Source organism: Lichenostomus cassidix, chromosome 5 (assembly GCF_008360975.1).
Source record: "Lichenostomus cassidix isolate B80296 chromosome 5, HeHo_3.0, whole genome shotgun sequence".
NCBI classification, from domain to species: domain Eukaryota; kingdom Metazoa; phylum Chordata; class Aves; order Passeriformes; family Meliphagidae; genus Lichenostomus; species Lichenostomus cassidix.
The window spans coordinates 14,151,118-14,172,915 of NC_139486.1; the positions used below are offsets into that span (position 1 = coordinate 14,151,118).

At 42.4% G+C, this 21,798-nt stretch overlaps 1 protein-coding gene, 1 long non-coding RNA gene and 1 other non-coding gene across 3 annotated transcripts; 2 read left to right on the top strand and 1 right to left on the bottom strand.

Annotated features, from left to right (window-relative positions):
* Positions 1-1,543: 1,543 nt before the first annotated feature.
* Positions 1,544-9,202, bottom strand: GLRX5 (glutaredoxin 5). The gene is made up of 2 exons (XM_085061465.1): positions 8,849-9,202; positions 1,544-2,925 (listed from the first exon to the last, which is right to left on the bottom strand). The coding sequence occupies exons 1-2, from the start codon at positions 9,150-9,152 to the stop codon at positions 2,747-2,749; spliced, it is 483 nt and encodes a 160-aa protein (XP_084917591.1). The 5' UTR covers positions 9,153-9,202; the 3' UTR covers positions 1,544-2,746.
* Positions 9,203-9,304: 102 nt separating this feature from the next.
* On the top strand, positions 9,305-14,509 carry LOC146435991 (uncharacterized). The gene is made up of 2 exons (XR_014852471.1): positions 9,305-10,472; positions 12,099-14,509. It is a non-coding gene; the product is annotated as an uncharacterized LOC146435991 (long non-coding RNA).
* LOC146435992 (small Cajal body-specific RNA 13) lies at positions 11,562-11,835 on the top strand. Its single transcript, XR_014852942.1, has one exon.
* Positions 14,510-21,798: the final 7,289 nt, after the last annotated feature.

Here is a 21,798-nt window from a genome sequence, read left to right on the forward strand (position 1 = left end):
AGATTTTCCTTGGTAGAATTCTTTGATTTCATGTTCCCAAGCTTGATTGTTTTCTATGCTCTTTGTTAGCATTGACAGACTCCTGGAAAAGTCTGCCAAAGATTTCTAGCCCATTTTTAAAGAGAACCAGAGAACTCAGTGAGAACATGAAAATAAGCCTACATGTTGTCAGACCTAAAAAAAGGGCACTCAAGTATTTCAGGCCATTTAGATGGTATGAAGTTATTTTTTCAGAGCAAACAAGCAATGGAAAATATTGACAATTTCCAAACATTTGCTAGCAAAATTAAGGCAAGGAAGTCATTAGGGCTGAGAAACATACTCACTGTGTAACCCATTAATACGTTCTGAGCTGTTAACAGCTCATGCACACAGAAGCTGGAAAAGCGTGGCTTGCAAAGGAATGCAGGCAGAAGTCACAGTTTCATTCCCCACTCGGTGGCTTTGTCACATACACTTTATGGAATCACTGTTGCTTTTACTTGCTCAATGACATGTTCCAGTCAGGCAAAGATTGATATAAACACTAATATGGATGTTATGCAAAGGTTTAATCAAATAATTAAAATCTAAAGAGGGGAAGAAAGTGGAGAAAGTAGAACTTCAATGGATTTGTTAAAAGCAGGAACTCATGTTGGGAGAAAAATTTTGCTGCAAAGAGGATAAAGACCACCTGACAATGCTAAAGTTCCCTTTATGTTAAATTACTTAGCAGACACTACTGAAAAACACTCAGCTTGCGCAGAAGACTAGAGATCTATGAAACACCAAATTTGATGGGTTGTTTTTTTCTAATAGATTTATTTAGTAGCCAAACTAAGAGTTAACCACTGAAGCAGAGAACAACTAAATTTTCTTCATTACCTATACATTTATTTCAACAGGTCTTTTGACACAAATAACCAAAGACTTTTGAAATTTGTTTTAAACATTGTTTTACATTCAGAATGGCAAACACTACTTGTGAAAGATTAGCCATAAGAAAGCTCATTTAATTTGAATTCAAATGCTCAGAACAAAACTTCATCCACACTTAAAGCTTTGCATGAATGTGAGTGGCACATGAACAGAAAAAACCTTGCACTCACACCTCCAGGCCTTACAGCCCCAAGTGACTGCCCTGAGCGTAACTTCCTCATACACAGTGGTCATTCAGTCACCTCCACACCTGCTCTGGTGAACAAGTGAATACACACAACACCCACTGTATTTAATTCTGCAGACACTGACTGCATTACAACTATACAGCAAGCTTACTGTTACCAGTTCGGCAAATCCTATGCAGAATGTACTAGTAGAGTTTCTCCACTTCACTGCTTGCTCAAGTGGGCAGGAGAGATTTAGAACCAGAACTTGCATAGAACCAGACAAGACCCTCTCTTGTCTACAGGTTCCAGTTCTGTTCTCCTCTCTCACTGACCATTCATAACTTCTTTCTCCGGAACGTATTTTCTATCCTATGCAATGGAAAACATCTTAGGCTTCAAATCAATAGTATCAGTTTCATTAGTCATTTAAAGTAAAGAGCAATTACTGTAGACAATCAACGTAAAGCACAGTTTATTTCCATCCATTTGCCTAATTCACATGCAAACTGGTTTATATCAAATAAACTGCATTTAGAAATAGCTTGGTTAGTTTTTAACCTTAGCAGTATTGCTATAGAGCTGAAGCTATACTGGTTAATATAATTTGTTTTCATTAAGAGAAATGTGGTTATGTAGGTACTGAACATTTCAAAGACTTCCCACAAAGAAATACTTATCTATTCAGTAACCTCTCTGCTGCACTCATCTTACCCACATGAACATCTCATCTGTAAATCCCATGTTTGAGGACTATATTCTCCTGAACACATCAGTCAGGAGAAAACACTTGGAAACACAACAAATATAAAAAGATAACAAGCAAATAATTTAAGATTACAGTAATAACTGAAGTATTCTCCTGTACTATTTCAAGCTGGAATAGTGAAGCCTTAAACAATTCCCACATTTTAGCACTGACACAGAACTGCCATACACAAAGTATATAAGCAGGAGGAAAAGCTGTTTTGCAAGAGGTAGAAAAGGTTTTATAAAATATTTAGGCACAATTCTTAGCAGTTTTAAAAGCCATCAGAAAGTTACAAAGTAATAACGACCATTATACATGTATTTGTACAAGTTCTGTTTATTTTTACCCTTTGGAATAAAAGTATATTTCATGCACTCTCATAATATTTTTTCTCCTATATTGTTGGAAAACTGTTTTTCTCCTACACTGTATGTGATTACACAGGTTTTACAAGCTCTCAGGAAATCTTATCACCAGGAGTTAAACAGAAAAACAGATGAACTATTACTTAATGCTTTTTCAAGAGAAGCAAGGGAATGCAAATGCTGTTTGTGTAGGTTCATGTATCAAAGAACAGAGAAACACACACGTAAAATCCATAAAAATATTATTAGTTTTTTTGGTTTACTCCCACCTCAATGAAGAAGAGAGTGCTTTTAGAACTGAACTTTTGTAAAACACAAATTTTCACAAACATTTGCTTTACAGTGCAGTGGTTATACTCAAATTTTCATGATACCCATAAATCAAAATACCAAGATCACTACATTTACCATGAGCTAAGAGACATTCACTTAGTGTCAGTTCAAACAGATGCCTTCTTTGACCTAAAGTACGTAAGGCTTTATGGGTAACAAGTTCTTATCGAAGATTTGCTTTACTCCTGTCACAGCAATTTTTTTTGCTCATTTTACTTTTTCTCTTGGTCTTTTTCTGCATCCAGAAGTGCTGAACGGATTCCTAATTTCTTCAGCTCTTCTACAAGATCTCCATTCTGATGCATCTGGAGGAGAATATCACAGCCACCAACAAATTCACCATTGAGGTACACTTGCGGGATGGTAGGCCAGTTGGAGTAGTTTTTTATTCCTGAATAAGAAAAGAAAAAATTATTAAAGGTTGCCCCCCTCTCCTAATGAGAATGATATTTTAATATAAATGCATTGCTTCCACCTGACTCTACCACTGATATTTTACTTTCTTTCCCATTAAGGCAAAAAGTTATCCATATAACAGAAGCCCTATCAGGAAAAAAAAAACCAAAAAACACCTATGTTAGAGTTAGGTTTGATTAGCACTCCAACTCAAAGATGTGGGTTGAAAAATATGGAGTCAGCTCCTATACTGACTTCAAGCAGGAACTGGAAAAACACAGCATCTCGTTTCACTCCCAATGAGAAAACATGACTCTTTCAATCAATTACAGAAATGAGAAGTATTGAAAAATATTAAGAACTGTTTACTTTCTGTTATATTTCCCAGAGGGACTTCAAAATATTTTATATTCTCACTGAACTCCTACAGTTAGGCTTATTCCTGCAATTTCAATTGCAAGATACATTTGCCTCTGTAGAGGCCTTATGAATTTCAAATTGCTTTATCTTGCAGTGCCAGACCTTACAGCACATGGGAGGGGCACAAAGACTGAAGTCTCTTAAAAAGTACTCATTTAACAAAACATAGCTCAAGTCACAATTATGAAGTACAGAATGAAAGTTTATACTTCACAGAAGGCAAATATAAGACCACCCAAAAATGTAAACTGATCAGCTGATACACATTGAAACCAGCTTGCACTTAGACATCACACAAAAAATTACACAGAAGAATCATTGTATCTAATTTGCCACTTTTTAAATGACCCTTCACACAAAGCCATTATTTCTGTAGAAGAGGAAATTGCTAAAACCTACTGCTGCCTATTTTTATAACATGACCACGAGCATTTGATTAGATAGCAAGTTTTGAATTCAGCATTTTTATATATTTTCAACATGCAGTGCCAGGAATTTTTCCACCAAAGGCATGAAAGCCTGTATAGCAAACTGAAGCCTACAGAGGTACTTTTTCAGAACATCACAGGCAACTCACCCTGGAAGCCAAACCTCCATCAAATATTCAAATATTAGACCTGAATAGCTGATAGCACAAGAGAACTTGTTTTCCCCTTAGAAAACATTTTAGTCTCTGGAGAGGCAGAGTCTCTTTTTGAGGCAAAACCCAAAATACCTGAGGTAAAAAAATAACCATGCAAGGAAATTATGCTTACTTTCTTGGAAGTTAAACCACTTTCTTTTTTAATAAATATGTATTAAGTGCAAAAATACACAGTGGGATTTTTATTTTAATGTATATAAGATGCAACGATAGCTAGTAATTCCCTTTAGAAAAATATGCTGTGCTTTAAAAATCCACTAAAATAATAGTAACCTAGATAAACAGGTTGTTGTGACAAAGTGTTCCTAACCACTAAGTACATCAGCTAAGAGATTTTATTCTGACTTCCAATTTTGTACATGGACAACCAATGTTTTGTAAGCCCAAAATAGCAAGGTTAGCATAAAAATCAAGGCCAAAAGGAACCCATAACCACCTAACCTTCACCATCACCACCTGTAACTTCTTCCTTAGTTTGCAGAACTTTTAAGCTTTGATGTCAACTTGCATTTAAGCAATACTTCTCTTAAATGCTTTTTGGCCTTTGAGTACTCAAAACTGCTCAAACTGTCCTAAATATCTTTTAACCCATCAAAGTTTCAATGAAAAACTCTGTTCCACGATTAAGACATGCTTAAGGGTGACCCTAGTCAAAGAGTCACTGCAGATATGAAATAGGGCTTGTTTTTCTTAAGATATTGCAATGCTAAACATGAGTTGAGAACCAAGGGCTCTGCATAATAAACTTACTGCTAACAAGCATTCCAAGATAGTATTTACACCAATAATTCTTTCACAGAAATATTTTCTTCAAGGACCCAACTGCACACACATACAAGCACCGATAGTACTTTCAAGGACCTCTCCAATGTCAGATAAAAATAAGACTACAATCAAGCTGAGTTGCTCTGTGTGCTGCATTTCATGTGCTGGACAAGCTGCTTTACATGCCTCCGTGCTAGGGCTCATCCAGGTTCACAAACTGAACCCTCCCTCCACTGGCCACCCAACACTAACCTCAGTGCAGCAGTTACTGACACTGCTGCAGGGGCGTTAAAGCAAGTTAGCCTGAGCTACACTTGCTGCACTCAGGATGCACATTTGTGATGATTCTTTTGGTAGTATAGACACCCCAAGGGATCTCCATGTCCCTTTCTGCAGATTGCTTCCTTGCTGTGCTTCAGAAGCTGCAGCCTGTGCTCGGAAAAGCCACACTCCCCAAGTCAGGGGTTCAGTCTGACAGCTGTGCTAGCACACTTCAAGGTAACTGTGAAACCGGGATCTGTGCAAACAGCTACTGAAATGGGTACTCAGCACACACCCACTCCTTCCCCCCGCTCCAGTTATACCAATTCTCAGCCTCTCTTGGCAGCATTAGCACTAATGAAGGATGGGCCACATCAAAGAACTCACTCAAGCAACACTCATCCCTACCACACTTTCTCCAGAAAAGCAACACGTTTTCATCGACATCACAGAATCATTAAGGCTGGAAAAGACCTCTAAGATCATCGAATCTAACCGTTAACCTAGCACCATCCTTTACCAGTAAACCATATCCCCCGAGTGCCATACCAACATGCCTTTTAAACACTTCCAGAGATGGAGATTCCAACACTTTCCCGGGCAGTCTATACCAAAGCCTGGCTACCATGAGCAGTGATTCAAGCATTACTGAGGGAAGGCTAGCCCAAGGGTGGGAGAAGGGATCAAGAATACCTAAGCATGGGATGCTGCCAAGCAAGTGATGTAAAAGTCACAATGAAAATAATCTGAGGGTGAACTTCCACAACAGTTTAAACCACCAATTTTCCAGTATGTAATCCCAAGCTTCTCTGCCCCAGTGACCTGAACCAGTCGAATGCTGTCCATCAGCTGAGGGCCAACTTAGAGAGACCTGATTTGCCATGGAGCCCAAGAGTGTGCCAAGGTCTCTCACACCAGCTTTAATAAGGAAGGATTTGTGTAATGGAAGCATACCTTCAGCTCATATTCAGACAGACCACATGAAGTACCAACAACTCTAGTTTCACTGATCTGAATTTTTAGGTAAAGAAGCAAACAGGGGAGTTGTTCTGGTTTTACAGCTTGCCATATTTCAGCACAGGGTACATTTCAGCATTTGAACTATAACTACCTAAAAATAAGGTGTTTCAATAGATACAGGCAAGAAACCACCAAGCAATTCAGGCATGCCTGATCAACAGCCTGCACTCTCCAAAACCCTGCCCTTACTACCAATGCATAAGCACACATATATGCAAACATTTAAGTTAGGTTCAGGTGAACACAAAGCTGGTGGCCAGCTCTCGTACAGCAATCTCCTTGCAGATCAGTCTTTTGTTTATGTACTTGCTATTTTCACAGCTAAAGGTTCCACATCCCCTCACTACCCCCCGCCAGGCACACAGTGCAGATTACGTTCACAGAGAGGGCTTAGGAAAGGCTCACATGCTGCATAGCTCACTTTTTGACACCCAAGGCCAGATCTGGCCTTCAGGCAGTCACTGCTGAAATACAGTTGGCAACTCCAACTTCGAGCAGCCCTGTCCTCACCTCTGTCAGAGACTGCCACCCACAGAAGCAGACACATCCTGGCTTTTTAGGGTGCAGTAGGTAATACAGGTGAAGCAGTGCAACAAGCCTGCTGCCCTTGAAAACTACTGTGTTGCTCCCCAACTCCTCAAGGCTCCATTCTTGGTGCTGGCTCTGGCACTCAGCTCACAGTACAAAGTGCTACTTCCACTCGCACGCCCAGTGATCCAGTTAATAAACTGAGCTGGCCCTCCACAGAGCCAGACAGGTGCCAAAGCTGCTGCATGGGAAGGAACAGAACAACTTCTTTAAGCACCTAAGAACCAGCAGGATATTGTGCAAGGGTACACCCCGTAACTGCATTCTATGTAGCTTAGACACTGGAGGGCTAGATCAAGACACTTATTTCAATTTAAAGCTCTGGCAGCCAGGAGGGCAATAACCTCTCCAATCACCTAGCACAAGCCAGAGTTCACATCAAGGAAAAATTTAAGTTACATAGAAAGAAAATACTATCTATTCACATGGTCAAGTCCTCAGAGTTTGTAACTTATAAATGCACTGCCCATTCATAGGCTCTCGAAAGTCACCTCAACCAAAAGTGAAATGCTCATGGTTTGAGTTCAAGGTTTTGTTTCCTGCTTTTAAGTTTGTGGGTATGTTCTAGTAAAATGTATGATTAATAAATTCAGATATGTAAACAAAGTTTAGAAAACTACTATGATTTGTTCATTTGCCAAAGGCAGAAGATTTATTTGAACAAAATCAGTCTTCATTAACAAAAGATGTCATTACACAGAAATTCCAGTACCTAAGCTTTTATACCACACCAACTATTATAGCTGTGAATTGAAAAGCAAACAAGGACTAGAAAAATCAGCCTTTTAGGTAAGAGCTAATGAAAACCAGAATTAGTCAGATGACACCAAAACAAAGGAGAACAAAGTCACCTGATACATGCCAGCATGTGGCTTTACAGCACATTTTAGTGTATTCTGGGCAAGAACTGTTAATGCCATGCACCTGCAAGACTGATTATTATGTAAATGTATATTTTTTTGTTTGTTTTAAAACTTTCTCAAATAACCACATAGAACCTCAACAGTCAGCTTTGCACCCTGAAGAGGGAAAGATTAAAAGCATGACCAGAACAGATTACTAGCTTTCCACAGCTGGCAAAAAGCCCTTATATAGAATAGCTACTACCACTTGAGCAGTAATGGTGAAACTATTACTAAATATTTCTTGTGCAAATGATTAGCATAATTTTGTACTTTATCAAGAGAATCCCAACAGGCAGTACCAGCTGGGAATCAAGTAGTGCAAGTCCAAACCATACATGAAATTTCACCATATGAAAGTTCATAGGGAAGACAAAACTTGATAACAAAGTATTTCAGGGGTCTTTAATGCAGCTCTCTATCTCTCAACCAGGCAAGGCAGCATGGCACAAAGAGTCTGATCTCCAATATCACGCTGCACAACACAACTGCATTCTGCTGATAACTGAGACCTCTTGAACACAGGGAGGGTCATAAAAACCAAACCAGGGCGGTCAGGCAGCAACCTCAACGGCACATCTCTGCAACACACCTCCAGTTCTACTAACACCCAAACAGAATCACAGAATTAATTAGGTCAGAAGAGACCTCTGAGATCATCGAGTCCAACCTATGACTGAACACCACCATGTCAACTGGACCATGGCACCAAGTGCCACATCCAGTCTTTCCTTAAGCACCTCCAGGGAGGGTGACTTCAGCACCTCCCTGGACAGTCCATCCCAATGTTTAATCCCTTCTGTGAAGAAATTCCTCGTAGTATCCAACCTAAAGCTTCCTCGGCACAACTTAAAGACTATGTCTCCTCGTCCTGTCACTTGTTGCCTGTGAGACGAAGCCAATCCCTACCTGGCTACAGCCTCCTTTCAGGCAATTGTAGAGAGTGATAAAGTCATCCCTGAGCCTCCTCTTCTCCAGGTTAAACACCCCCAATTCCCTCAGCCGCTCCTCACAGCACACGAGCTCCAGACCCTTCCCAGCTCCCTTGCCCTTCTCCCCACGATGCTGGCCTCCTTGTTAAAAAAAAACAAAACCAGAGCCCAGCCCAATAAAGCAAGAAGAGGCAGTTCCAGGTGGGACGAGCGGGCAGGGCCGCTCCCACAGTGCCTGAGACCAGGGCGTTAAGGCAACCCCGAGCTGCCAGCAGCTCCCGAGGGCCTTCCCAGGGAGAAACGGGCTCCGTGCCCCGCCGGGGCTGCACAGGCCCCGCTCCGGGCAGGCGGCACCCAGCGGTGACCCCGGCCCGGCCTGCTGCTGACCTTGGCGGAGGTCGGGGTCCTGCAGCACGTCGTGGGCGCGGTAATCCTCCACGCCGTGCAGCCGCAGGATCTGCACCACGGCGTTGCTGAAGCCGCAGAGCGGCTGCGCCGGGCTGCCCTTCATGAACACCACCACCGGGTGCTCCCGCACCAGCCGCTCCACCGCCTCCCGCGACCCCGAGCCGCCGCCGCCCTCAGCCCCGCCGCTCTCCCCGGCCGCCTGGCTGAGCAGGCGCCCGGCCCGGCCCCGCAGAGCGGCGGCGGCGGCCCCGATCCGCCAGCCCGCCCGCACCGCCGCGCTCATCGCCCCGCCGCCGGCACCGCCGCACCGCGCCCGCACCCCGCCGATTGGCACTCCGCGGCGCGGGCCGCCGGGGAGCTTGACATGCATAGGCTCCTGCACCCGCCAATCAGCATCGACAGCCAATAGCGTGGAGACACAGTGGGACTTGTCCCGCCCAGCAACCCTGAGGCGGCTTCGCTTTCCTAGTGGAGGAAGCAGAGCCGCTGCGGCTTCATTGGGAGAGAGATATGTCAATCTAACGCCGATCGGTTAATCCCGCCCCCTCCGAGGACGCGATTGGCCAGACCTCCCCGGGGCGGAGCCTTTCTCTGGTTGCCCGGGCGGGGGGTGTGCGAGTGGCGTGTGGCTCCTTCCGGTTCCGGGTGGCGGCCGCGCTCGTGGGATGCCGTTCCTCCTTGTCCTGCTCCCGCCCCGGCCCGCGCCATCCGCGGGATGGATTGCCGCGCTTTCCCTCCCAAGGAAAGGCGCCGGGGTCGCGGGGAAGGCCGAGCAGCACGGCGGGGAGGTCTTGCCGGGCGGCCGCTGCCGTACTCAGCTGCCCCCTTCGGGCCTGTGGGTCCGCGGAGCAGCCCGGGCCATGCCGGCGCCGCCAGCCCTCGGGCTGAGTTTGGGCTTTATCCCGCCGGCCCTTCGGCGGTGCGGGGGATGGTAGAGGCGGTGATGGCACTCCCTCGGGCCGGGGGTGTTTAAGGGTCAGGGAGATCGGTGGAGAAGGGCTGAGGGAGCCGGGCTGCGCGGGGAGACGCCGCCGTGCTACAGCATGTTGAGGGCAGCGGGGGAAGCTGCTCTGGGACGAGCAGCGCCCTTCAGTCAGCACCTCTGTCCCCGCAGGACAGCGGAGGTCATATGGGGCAAGTGGCCAAGTGCTGCATGGGTCTGTCTCCTTGGCTGTAGATGAGTCTAGAGGCCGATTTTATTGCGTTCGGTTGCTCGGATTTGGTTGGTTTTCGATGGGATAAAGCAGGCGGTTTATCTCGGTGAGAATGTAGCGGTGCTTTGCATGCTCGAGTTTGGTGCTGGGCGAGGAGATCCGACCAGCTTTGCAGAGCTTGACCTGTTAGCCGAGCAGCTGGCGGAGGTGGCAGCGGGATGGGAAGATGGGAGCAAGATTGGGCTGGCTGCCTGCGCGAAAGGGTGGCTCAGTCTGTTGGAACACGGGCAGAACTGCTCAGTGCTAGCCAGAGAAGTGCTGGAGTTGGAACGTGTCCTCCAGACGACCGCGTGTGTAGCCAGCTTTGCTTGATCTACTGGGCAGATGCCGTATTCTTTCCAAGAATTTGGCGCAGAGCGTGAAGGTCTCCTAAAGCAGCAGGCTATCCTGTAAGTAGAAGGAAATGTTGAGGAGTTTTCCTCTGTACTGAAATACAGTCTCTCACTAATAACAAATCACAGTGTATTCTGAGTGCTAATTCATACTGCAGCTGTAGTATCTGGACTGCTGGTATATTAATGACCATTTGTCTTATTTACATTTGTAAGGAAAAGAACTTTTACCATCCAGTTCTATTTTTGTGATAACTTTGCAAACAAGACCAGCTTGTTTTCAGAGTTCTTAAGAGTGCTTGCCTAATTCTTGTTTTTTGTGGAATCCGGCTGATGCTTGACAACTTTTAATTTTTAGACCACCCTCAGCATCACTTCTGTTGACTTTTATTTAAATTTAATAACAGGTTCCGAAGGAAGTTGTTGCAAACTTGCCCTTTGCCATCCCATGTGAATAGGTTATAAATAATAGGTATATGCTGCAGTATTTAAAAGTAGATGTTTTTGTGAGGAAACACTTTCCATGTTTAATCTGAAAGCAAAGTTCATATGTTGTGTTGCTGATGAACACTTTGTATTTTGTGAGTTGGTACGTTTTGCTTTCAACAGAATATCACAAGCCAGGCTTAGTCATGGGGATCAAGACACAGAGAGCTGTTTGCTTTCTGTGGTTAATGTGTCATGATTAGCATGGTGAAGGTTAATCAATGCAATGTGAAAAAAAAGTGTCCTGCTCATGCTAGATGAGACTGCAGTAATTTATGCAGAGTAAAATATGTTTTTCTATTTGTTGAACTGTTTCAATATACAGAGAACACAACAAGTGTTAAATGTAATAGCCCAAGTGATCTCTTTTGTCATTTTAATCAAGTATAAAGACTCCTGCCACTTTTAGATCCTGAGGAGTCTAAGAGGAATTAAATAAAAATTGATTGACAAGAAAAATATCTTTCTATTCTTCAAGACAAGTAAGTGTTTTCTTTCAACAAAATAAGGGCTCTGACTTTCCTGAATTTTGTCCTAGCTGTTTCTACAAGGGGATGGTTCATTAGAAATAAGTAACATAAAGACATCAGACTCAAGTTTAATAAACTCTTGTGGGGATATGTTCTTTCAGAAGTCACTTAACCACAGTTGTAGTTTAATCCTCTGTAGTCTAAGAGGTGCCCTTGGTTGCTGGTACCCTGGGCATACCAGGCTTGCAGAGAGAGCAGCAGCGTGAGGAAGCCGAGGCATGACTGTCAGAGGCGCAGCAGCAACATGCGCAATATTCCTCCAACAGCTGCCATTCTGTTGCCACGGAGATAATGACTTTTCCCGTGTCATTATTGATCTATCAACAGTAAGAGCAATTTTGCAGTCTGATATTGTTTAGCAAATAGAGTAACGTCTGCTGAACACTGAAAAAACTGCTATAAATATCAGCTTCTCTAGAGTTTGTGTACTACGTTAAATAGAAGTATTGAATGAGAGAGTAAGCTTAACAGAATGCTTTTTAATAAAATATTTAGTATGGTCAAATGCTTTTGGATTATGCAATATGCAGCACTCAATTAGTGGATAAATACTTTTACCTGCTGATAAGACTTAAAACAATTAGTCCATGTACACTCTAGAAACACATAATTATGTCACCAGGTCCTGTCTTCTATTAGTCTAAGTGAAACTTCTTATGTTTTCCAGATAATGATTTAAATCATCTGTTCAGAAGAAATATTAATGGGATTCCCATAAGACTCCTGACATTTTGCTGATGTTCCTGTTAGAAGACCTGTCATCTCATTTTGAAAACACTAATGAAAGCACCAGTATTCAAACTGCAGGGCTTAAATTCTCACAGTTAGTCATAAATTGGGTTACCTTCAGGCAGTCTGCTGCAGAACAGAATTATTATTTATAAATTTGTGGCTTGTTCTCACATGGTATAAAAGAAGGTAGACATCCAAGAATGATACTGTTAGCAGAAAGGTTTTTATTTGTTTTTAAAAGGGGAGGGCTAAGCTGGTGAGAAAGAAAGGTCTCATTGCAGCTTATCAGAAAAGCACATGTCTTCATGTTCAAGTCTGATATCTGTGTGTCATTCTGAGTTGTGATAGTGACTGGAAATGAAGTTCCTTATTGTGCCCTAACAACTGAGCTCTATTTAGGTGGGGGGGGGTTGTTTATTGAAGTTTTTAAGTGGGATGGCTTGAGCTCCAGCTGTTCTGCATCGCAGGTAAATAATGTCAGTGTATCATCAGGGTTACATCTGGCAGCACCAACATATCCTCAGTTTTGAGAGTATTATGAATGCTTAAAGTGCTTAAACCTACAATTCTGGGCTGCCTTAACTGTGAACACTGAAAACACATCTGTGCAAAGCTGGTTATTTTGGAGATGGGCTAGTTTGAAAAAGTTGTGCAACAAACAGCAGAAACATAAAAATGCTGTGGGAATTTTACTGGGTTTTTCTGGGAAATTGACATTTTGGAGTCTGAACTGTATCTGACTTCTTGTTTTGGATCTAACCTGGAGATCTATAGGCAAGTTTGTTTCTGAACTGGATGGGTAATTAAATAATATCCATGGATTTATGGCATATTCCCAAGAGAGTGTTTGCATTAGCCTTAAAATACAACAGTCTGTTTCATAAATTAAAGAGGTGGAGAATATGTACTAAACTACCTGTACCAGTTTAACTGATGGGGATAAATGTGACCTAAGGCAGTTTTTTTGGCTTAAATCATGTAAGGATGCCTTTAGCAGAGAGAGGTCATACTAATCATCAAAGGGAAAATGTCTGAGCCCCAAATGTAATTAAAAGAATGGCAGATCATGTTCAGGCTTGAATGTGGACCTTTAAATGAGGTACTCTTTAGACTTCAAGCTTACTTCTTAATGACACTGATATCCCTGTGTGCCTCTTTTCACTCCTGGTGAGTTGTGACACTGCCCTGGAGCAAGGACATGTACAATGACCTCTGTAATAGAGGAGCAGAATTGTTCTTTGGGATAAGCAAGCTTCTTGCAACTGTTCTGGAAAATGAAAATCTGTTAGATCCTTGTTTCTGCTTTGCAGATGGTAGTTGTTCTTGAGTATTTCAGTATTGCGAAGGAAGCGTAATTTTATATATGCATCTATTGCCATGCAGAACTGAGAAATACTACCTCTCATGAGAATGCCTCTTGCCCCTTTTCATCTAGGAGTTAGGAATGCTGAAATTTTCATGGGCCTTAGAAAAAGACTTGGCAAACTCAAGAAAAGAATTGATGTGCTAAATATAATGACACCATTATGGTATCAAGTCCTGAGCCATAGAAGGCTAGGGAGTGGAATTGTGACTATATGCATGTTCTCTTCTTTGCTTCCTCTCCACTCATTTTTGTCCAGTGCCCAGGGTCTTGGGCTCTGAGTACGGTAATTTATACATCTGTAATTTCCTTAAAGTGCTGTAAGTGTCTTGGCCTTTAGTAAGGCTGGGAAAACCCCGTGGCACTGACTGCCTGTAAGAAAGATTCTTGTGCCCCAGTTAAGGTCTGCCGGCACGCTGTGTCACAGCAGCAGTGACAGGGTTGCTTTCCTTGGCTCCGTTTGTTTCAAAAACGTGCAGGAGCAGTGAGGCACAAGAGCATCTGCGATTATCGTGCATGTCGTGACCACGAGGGGGCCTGGCAGCTCTGCTCTGGGTGAGCCCGGAGTTACACACTGCTACAAGGGCAGGGCTGAATGCTTGATGTCTCAGTGTGGTTACATCCCTTCTTGTTCAGCACTTCTTAATTACCTCTTCTATATAATTTTTTTTTTTAAATTACAGTGTTTTGCTATGTAATTTTGAGAAATGCCTCTCCTTACAAAAAGTTCAACTTCGATAAATAGCACTGGCCATTTGATCTCCTCTGTGGCAGAAGGCAGATAGTACCAAGCAGGTCATCACATGTGAGTTGCAGCTCTGTGAGCTGTTTCCCCAAGTAAAAATTCAAGAGTTTTGCACACATCATTTATAAAGTGGATGGAATTGTTATGAAGAATCTTAATAATAAGTTCTTTTGTATATCATAAGAGTTTTTAAGCTTGGTACTACAATATTTCAATAAAGATTCTTTCTTTCTCTGCACACCCTTTGGTCTTTCATTTTTTTCTAGAAATGTGAGTATACATTTTAACATATTTTTAAGTTCCTATAGTGTTCCTTTGGTAAGGCACTATAGTCTAGCCAGTGTTGTGACCCTAAATCTCATGGGTTGCTGTTGCTTACTCTACTTGACAAAAAAATTAATCAGGGAGCCTGGAAACTTAAGTGAAACCCAAGTCTTCAGTGCTAGTGTTATCATTGTGATACTAGATTTGATATAAATAAGCTCTCATTACTGTAAAAATATTGAGGGTAATTCTTAGCTATATACTGGATGCATGTGGAACTGCAGAGGGGATATTTGAAAGCAGGGACAAAGAAAAGTGATTAGCTAAACTAAAATTAGTGATTGCAACCCATGATACTTGTAAAAAAATGTTCCTAGTCCCTCTAGGAACATGTCTCAGCCTTCTGTGTCACCTTAGTGATCACAGTGGGGTGAAGAGCAACCACCTTGTGATCTTACATTCACTCCCTGCACACAATACCAGAGTCACATTCTGATCCAAGGTGGTTTGTGCAAGGATCAATGTGAACTTGAGTTGTGAAATTTTGTGTTAATTGACTTCCAAGGAAACAAGCATGGATGTAAGTTGTTAAAGGAATGTGCTCAGAGTTGCAACATAGGACTCAAATACTAGTTTTAGGCTGAGCAACTTTCAAAATCATGTGCAGAGCAGGTCAAATCAAAGTTTTCATTTTAACATCTTTTTTCTCCAGAAGCCCTACATGTTCAACGCACAGGCATTAGTTTTCTTGGTGAGCCCTGAGGTTCAAACAAAGGAAACTGCTTGGAGGAGGAGAGCATCAAGCCTTTAATATACCTTCCTTAGATGGATTTTATTTTAATCTCTACTATGGAAGGAAACCTGGAAAACTGAAGTACAGTCCTCAACACTGCTCACTGCTGGTATTTCTAAGTGTTCATCTTAATGTAGTTTGAAGGCTGACTAGGAAAAGCTCTTGGCCCTTGCAATTATAATTAGAATCAATGAAGCAAAGAGTATGTAAAATTGAAAAATTCAAAGTCCTGCAAAAATTACTGTGCAAAGTTAGTTGTCTGAAAGTGAGTTTCTGAAATCAGCAGGTGCTTTGAACTTGCTGTGCTTTAAATCCCTGCCTGCTGTCCACAGATGCCAATGTCACAGGTAAATTGTGTGTGTTAAGGTTTCTGAAAAAGTGTCCATGAGTGTGGTAGGACTATATTTGATCACTTGGTCTGCAGAGCAGTTTTTATGTGATGTGAAGAAAATCGGACCCAAACATGTAGCAGAAACAAAATGGGAGTGGAGGAGTGGGTGTGTTGGGCATACTTGCATTTGTAATGTGTGGACTCAAAGATCAAGAACAGAGTCAAAGTATGTCTTGTGGGAGGTAAAAATGCAAATTCTTAAAGGGGAGCCCATAAACTTGAATTTTTAGATTGCTGCAGTTAATTAAAAACTTGTAAAACCAGAAATAACAATATACACATGAGGGAGGTTTGGGGTTTTTTTTTATATTTTAAAATATTTTTACTCTCTGCTTTTGCAGTATGAAAATGTGTGTGTTTTGAAAATCTGACTTTTCTAAGAGCACTTCCAAATGTTCCATATAGATACAGTGATTTTCATTACTCTGTGCACATGCAGTGGTTTCATTGGTCATAATTACATCACACAAACAGGTTTTCTGGGGGATTATTATTAACTATGCACTTTAGAGGGCAAGCAGTTCTTTCACAGAACAGGCAGCTTCTCCACAAATGCAAGCATATGCATCTTTCCTAAATTTCCTTTAAAATAATTGCATGCTTTCTAATGCTTCCCTTTAAGTTAATTTCTTGCAATCCAGTGATTGATGTTTCTATCCTGCAGTACTCTAGCTTTTCCTCTTAAGTTCATAGTAGCCTTCTTCCCTTGCTAATATCCATGGTAGCTGAGATTGCTCCCCAGCCTCCTTGACATAGCTAGCAACTTTCATGATAAAGAGCTTGGACCTGAAAGTTGTTCGTCATTTAACTGTAGCAGTTCTTGGGCTTGTATAAAGGCCTGTTTTGCAATCAGCTTGACTTAATTTTAAACAGGCGAACAAAAGGATTTTCACCCTGGAGAAAAGCTCTGAGTTTCAGAACAATCGCTTGCCTTGTCACAGTGGTGCTCAGATCGCTCTGAATCATCCCTTGGACTCCCTTTCTTATGAGTAGCCCTTTTGCTCTTTGTTCACATGCTAGTTTTCCATCCTTGCTAGTCCTGGGAGTCAGGAGGAGACAAAATACAGCCTCACAGCTGCTTTCTGTCACTGTACTTTAGTTTGAGACTTTCGGAGTTAGTAGATCTGTGCTCTGTTGTAGTTTCATGCTTGACTACTGTGGTGAATGATTTAAGGTCTGTGTGCCATGGAAGGAGGAAAGTAAAACTAAAGACTTCCTAGATCGACAGCCTTTTAAACACTGGCATACAAGACTTGTTTGGTGCAGCATGTGTATTCCATCCCTTAAAAGAGTAGATGTAAACAAATTGTTGTACAAACCTGTTATGTCTAGGAAAAGGGAGGCTAATAAAGGTGAAAGTAGCTCCAGACTACTGAGTCTCAGGGAAATCGGTATAGCAACACTGCATCTGTGGTGGGAAGCAAGGAATAATTGTAATTGTGGATTGTCAGATATCAACAGCTGTCTTTGCTCTCTATTCAGAGTACTTCAGAGAATATTTTCTTAAACTAGCTGTTGGCAACTTCTATAATGAAAAAAAAATGTGGAGAGTAGTAAGGTAGAAAACCTAGTCCATTGGAGTTGGACACTGGAGATTTGGCTTCAAATCCTGATTTTCATAGAGCCTTGGCTTCCCCTGGCTCATCTGCTCAGTGTCAATGGGGACATTGCTGTTAGTTACAAAAGTCAGTACTGCATACTCCTAAACCTACAGCCTTCCATTTTGATGCTGCTTCCTTCACACTTTCAAAGCACATTGAAGAGGCCCCCTTTAGGTACTGGAAGGTGCCTGGAGCCTTCTCCAGGCTGAAGAGACCCAACTCTCTCAGCCTGTTCCATCCCTCTGTCTTCATGGCCCTAGTTCTTGTTTTGCTCTTGGGACAAAAATTATTTGGTATCAACACAGATGGTGAATGTTATCTGTGCATGTTTTGATAGTGATGGAGGACTCCAGTGTCATCAGTAGCAACTGTTCCTTCAGAGTGTGTGTTCCAAATAATACGGTGTGGTTCAAGCGAGTGGTGTTTGCATGACGAATCCTGGTGCTACCCACAGTCTGTTTTGCCTATAAATAAATGGAGCAGTGCCTCAGGTTGTTTATAGTGGTTTAACTCTCTTTGAATTGAGTGAATTTATGTAGGTTTTTGTCTGCTTACCTTGCTCCCACACTCATTCATTTGCTTCTGTCAATTGCAGAAGCTTCTGTCAATTGCAGAAGCTATTTCGGCAGTATCTTGTGTAACAGAAAACTTAAAGTAAATTTCCTCTGTTCCTAATTGTAATTCCTACTTCCTAACTGCAGTTCTGGGAGTGATACTGGAAGTAGTAAGTCCACATTTAAATATCTATGTGCAGAAGGCTCCTATTCTCATAAGGGTATATGGGTGTAAAAGGCTTGGTTTATAGCAGTTGATTTAATGGATGTTGTTAACACTGTCTATTTACATTATGCAAATTCCACTTGACTGCAACCTTCAGGGATATTTGCTAACTTCCACTTCAAGAGGAAACTCCAAATTTAAAAGCAAATAAAAAAGGGGCACCAACTATCACTTTTCTTTTTTTCACATGGAAGCATACTGGCACCAAAAAAAAATCCCCCAAATCACTTAGTTTTGTAATCTGTTTTGTAGAATCTGAGTTTAAATTTCTAATGTCCTTGGAGTGTTAAAGTATCCAAGTTTACCCACGAGTTGGAATCGGGTTAATGGTAAATGCCTAACTCTGGGGCAGTTTTGGGGCCAGGGATGTGTGGAGAGAATACTTAAAAATGAAGCTCAGCAGGAAGGAGTGCATGTGTTGGCTGTAGTTCACCAGCACCAAACTGCCTGCACACCCTGGGAATGCTGAGGGAGCTTGGTGTCCACTGTGAGGGGGACATGAAACAAAGCATGGAGTGGCACACAGGTGTTGTGGTCATGCTCTGTTTAAAACAATGCAGCTAACAGAAACTAAGCAATGGCCCAAATGGTAAACAAAAGCTGAACTTGCTTAATTAACTTAAAAATATGTATTGCTTTTCACGCCCCTACACACTGGCTAAAGTTGCTCAATCTCCACCTAAACGTGAAACTACATCAACCATAACTTTGCTTTTTCCCCTCCTTAAAAGAGAATGATATAAATGCAGTTTAAGTGTGAAAGGAGTTCAGACGAGATTCCACCGTTGTATCCTGGGATAGCTGATGAGCTTTACCTATCCTCTCCCCCACAGGGATGCCTACTGGGTAAGACTCAAACACGTGGTTACACCAAGTGCTTCTTCAGGAAATACAGAGAACAAAGGTGTGTTTGTGATTGTACTTTTATCATTATAGTCATCTCTCAATTTAATGTATTTATCATTGGCTGCACCATTCATATTTTAGGTGTTCACATGTGTTTCTGGCAGACAGTGGCAGACAGATCCAATATGATCCTGCATGTCTGTCCCTCAATAAACTACAGTATGTTGTAGCTGGCTGTCAGAGTAAGTGAACAGAGCTGGATTTCTAGGCCAGCCTTGAGAGTTCATTGGGTGTTTCCAGACTTGGATCTATTTGTAAATTTGAAAATGTGGTAGTTCTTATTGAACATAATTGGAATTACAGTGTCCCATTGGCCCTGCATTTCTGTTCCTTAGTGGTGAAGTGGCTATCAGAATAAACCCAGCTTCCCCCAGCCCCTCTGATACCTGAGGCCAGTTGGGATGCAAGGGGGATTATTTTTCTGCCAAACTTAATGCAACAAAAAAATTGGGTGTACTCTTAAAGTGATAAGGTGTCAAAACTGATCCAGTAGCACAAAGTCTCACTTCCCTGTGGAAGTAGTCTGTGGTGTGCTCAGGTGTGGAGCCAAATTAGACACAAAGTCCAACACGTGCAGCAGGGAGAATGTGAAATGCTGGGTTAAGTCCATGTGGTCTCTGGGTGAGTACAAGACAGGAAGTTAGCCTGGTTTGCCAGTGTGGTCCTTGGCCTAGTGCTCCTGAGGATATTCTGCTTTGGTGTCAGCATTTATAGTTTATAGTTCTTGATTCCTCACTGACCGAGGAGAGAGTTTTCCGTAGCAGCTCCCACCACCGCCCATGAAAGCTTTCTGTCAAGCAATGTGCAACGTCTAGTAGCAATAAAACAACACACAAAACATGCTATTGAAACCTCTCATGCTAAAGACATGTCACTGGTATGCTGCACAGAAATGTTACTCTGCCAACAAATACTGTCCCTCCCACCCTGACTGCCATGTGACTCATTATTTGAATAACAATTTCAAATTGCTGTACCCAAGCAAACATAAAGGAAAACATCCTAATATCTTGTAATACTTGTTTGTCATCGGTTATGAGCATGAATAAATGGGTGTGTTACACTAATAAGAGAGAGCAGCTACCCTGCAGCATTGTAAGTGGTTCTCCAATACCCTACAGACGTCATGCAAGCCCTCCTCTGTAGTAAACCATGCCAACACCATTGTTACTTTTGCAGTATTTGGTGCTTTCCACCCAGTCTCTTGGGCATTCTGTTCATCACAGGAAATGGCTGAAAATGCTATATATTCACTGACTAAAACTTGTGGTTTGGTTTATAGGCTGGGCCAAGTGCTTCTAAAAATATATTCCTTTCTTCCAAAGAAAGAGAGCTAGGGCTGCTGTTTTTTCAGAAGCCCCTCCACCCTTCCACACTGCTTGCAGTCATTCTCACCTCTCCTTTGTCATTTAGGTGTGGTTTGTAGGCAGCTTTATATTGTTTGGGTAATGCACTGAGTGCTCATTTACTTAATGCCTGCTGTTTGCCTGTGTGTAGGGATTTCTCTAACTCAGCATGTACAAGCTGTTTGAGGTAGTAAAATCAGAGCCATGAAAGCCTCCACACGGGGAAATGCAGAAGAGGGACTTCATACAGGCAATTTTTAGATACAGTGAAGCATTGTCCCCCACCAGCAAGCTTTCTGAATACAAGAGGTTTGAAAGGTCTAGGTATGCAAAGTAACTTCCTAGGGGGTGGTTTTCTAAGGAATTAATCGCTGTCAGTAACAGTAGTTCATATACTCACTGTGATAACTCAGCCCGTTTTCCCAAGGCAAATTCACAACGTTTTATATTTTCTGTCATCTACCTATTCTAGACCCATTCCTTTGGAATGCAACCCTTTTGGCTTGTATCCATTTCCTCACACTCTTCCAAAGGTCATTGAGAGATAATCTAAATTACCACGGGCAGGAGCAGTTGCATAGGCGTAGATTCAATTTTACTCACTGTCTGTATGAACTTCCTCCATGTAAATAGTCTGTTAAAGACAAGCTAGCAAATCAATTATTTCCAAAGTTAGATGAAAGGCTTGTCTAGAAACAAAGAGAGATTACAGCATTCAGTTACCATCTCAGTGACAGCTTAAAAAGTCAGTCACCCCAAACTGTACCACCACGGTATGCACTCAGGGCAGTCAGAGTTCAAGGTCAGAACCAGCTGTAAAAGTGCACTCCTTACCATGAAGTTCTGACAAAATTTCCTGTGACCTTTTCCACTGCTGGTGAGGGATAGTGATTGCTGATGATTTGGGAGCAATATGAATACAGAGCTACTCCAGTCAAGACTGTGTTGGCACAAGGATGGCAGATCAGCTTGTGGGCAGAACTGAGCCCATGAAGGCTGCCCGGGCTGCTGCAGCCAGAGAACACTGCTGGGGTGAGTCAGCCAACCCACCCGGCATCAGAGAGCTCTCATCCTCTGCCCCTCGCAGAATCGGGGAGCTCACCCTTCCTTCACTTCTGAACTATGTATCTCGAGGCTCTAGGCTACAGTACTGTAATGTGTAATCAGAGATTTTTATCGCAAATAGCCCGTTTTTCGGCGCGTTAGGCAGATGAACCGCCCAACTCGCCAGCAGCAGAGGGCAGCAGTATATCCCCTGCCAAAGAGGATGGTTTAGTGCTTTATGAAATACAAGCTTTTTCACATGCTCATTCAGTTTGTTTACATTATATTATTGTTCCAATAGGAAGAAGCTGTTCATTCTTTCCTCCTTCCCTCCCTGTGGCTCAGCACACAGGCTCTCATGATTACAACTTTCTGATGCCGCAGATGGAGCACAAGATGTTG

Coding starts and splice junctions, on each gene's coding strand:
- GLRX5 (XM_085061465.1), bottom strand. CDS start 9,152: ATGAGCGCGGCGGTGCGGGCGGGCTGGCGGATCGGGGCCGCCGCCGCC. Junction 2,926..8,848: donor GGACCCCGACCTCCGCCAAG/GTCAGCAGCAGG, acceptor TTTCTTATTCAG/GAATAAAAAACTACTCCAAC.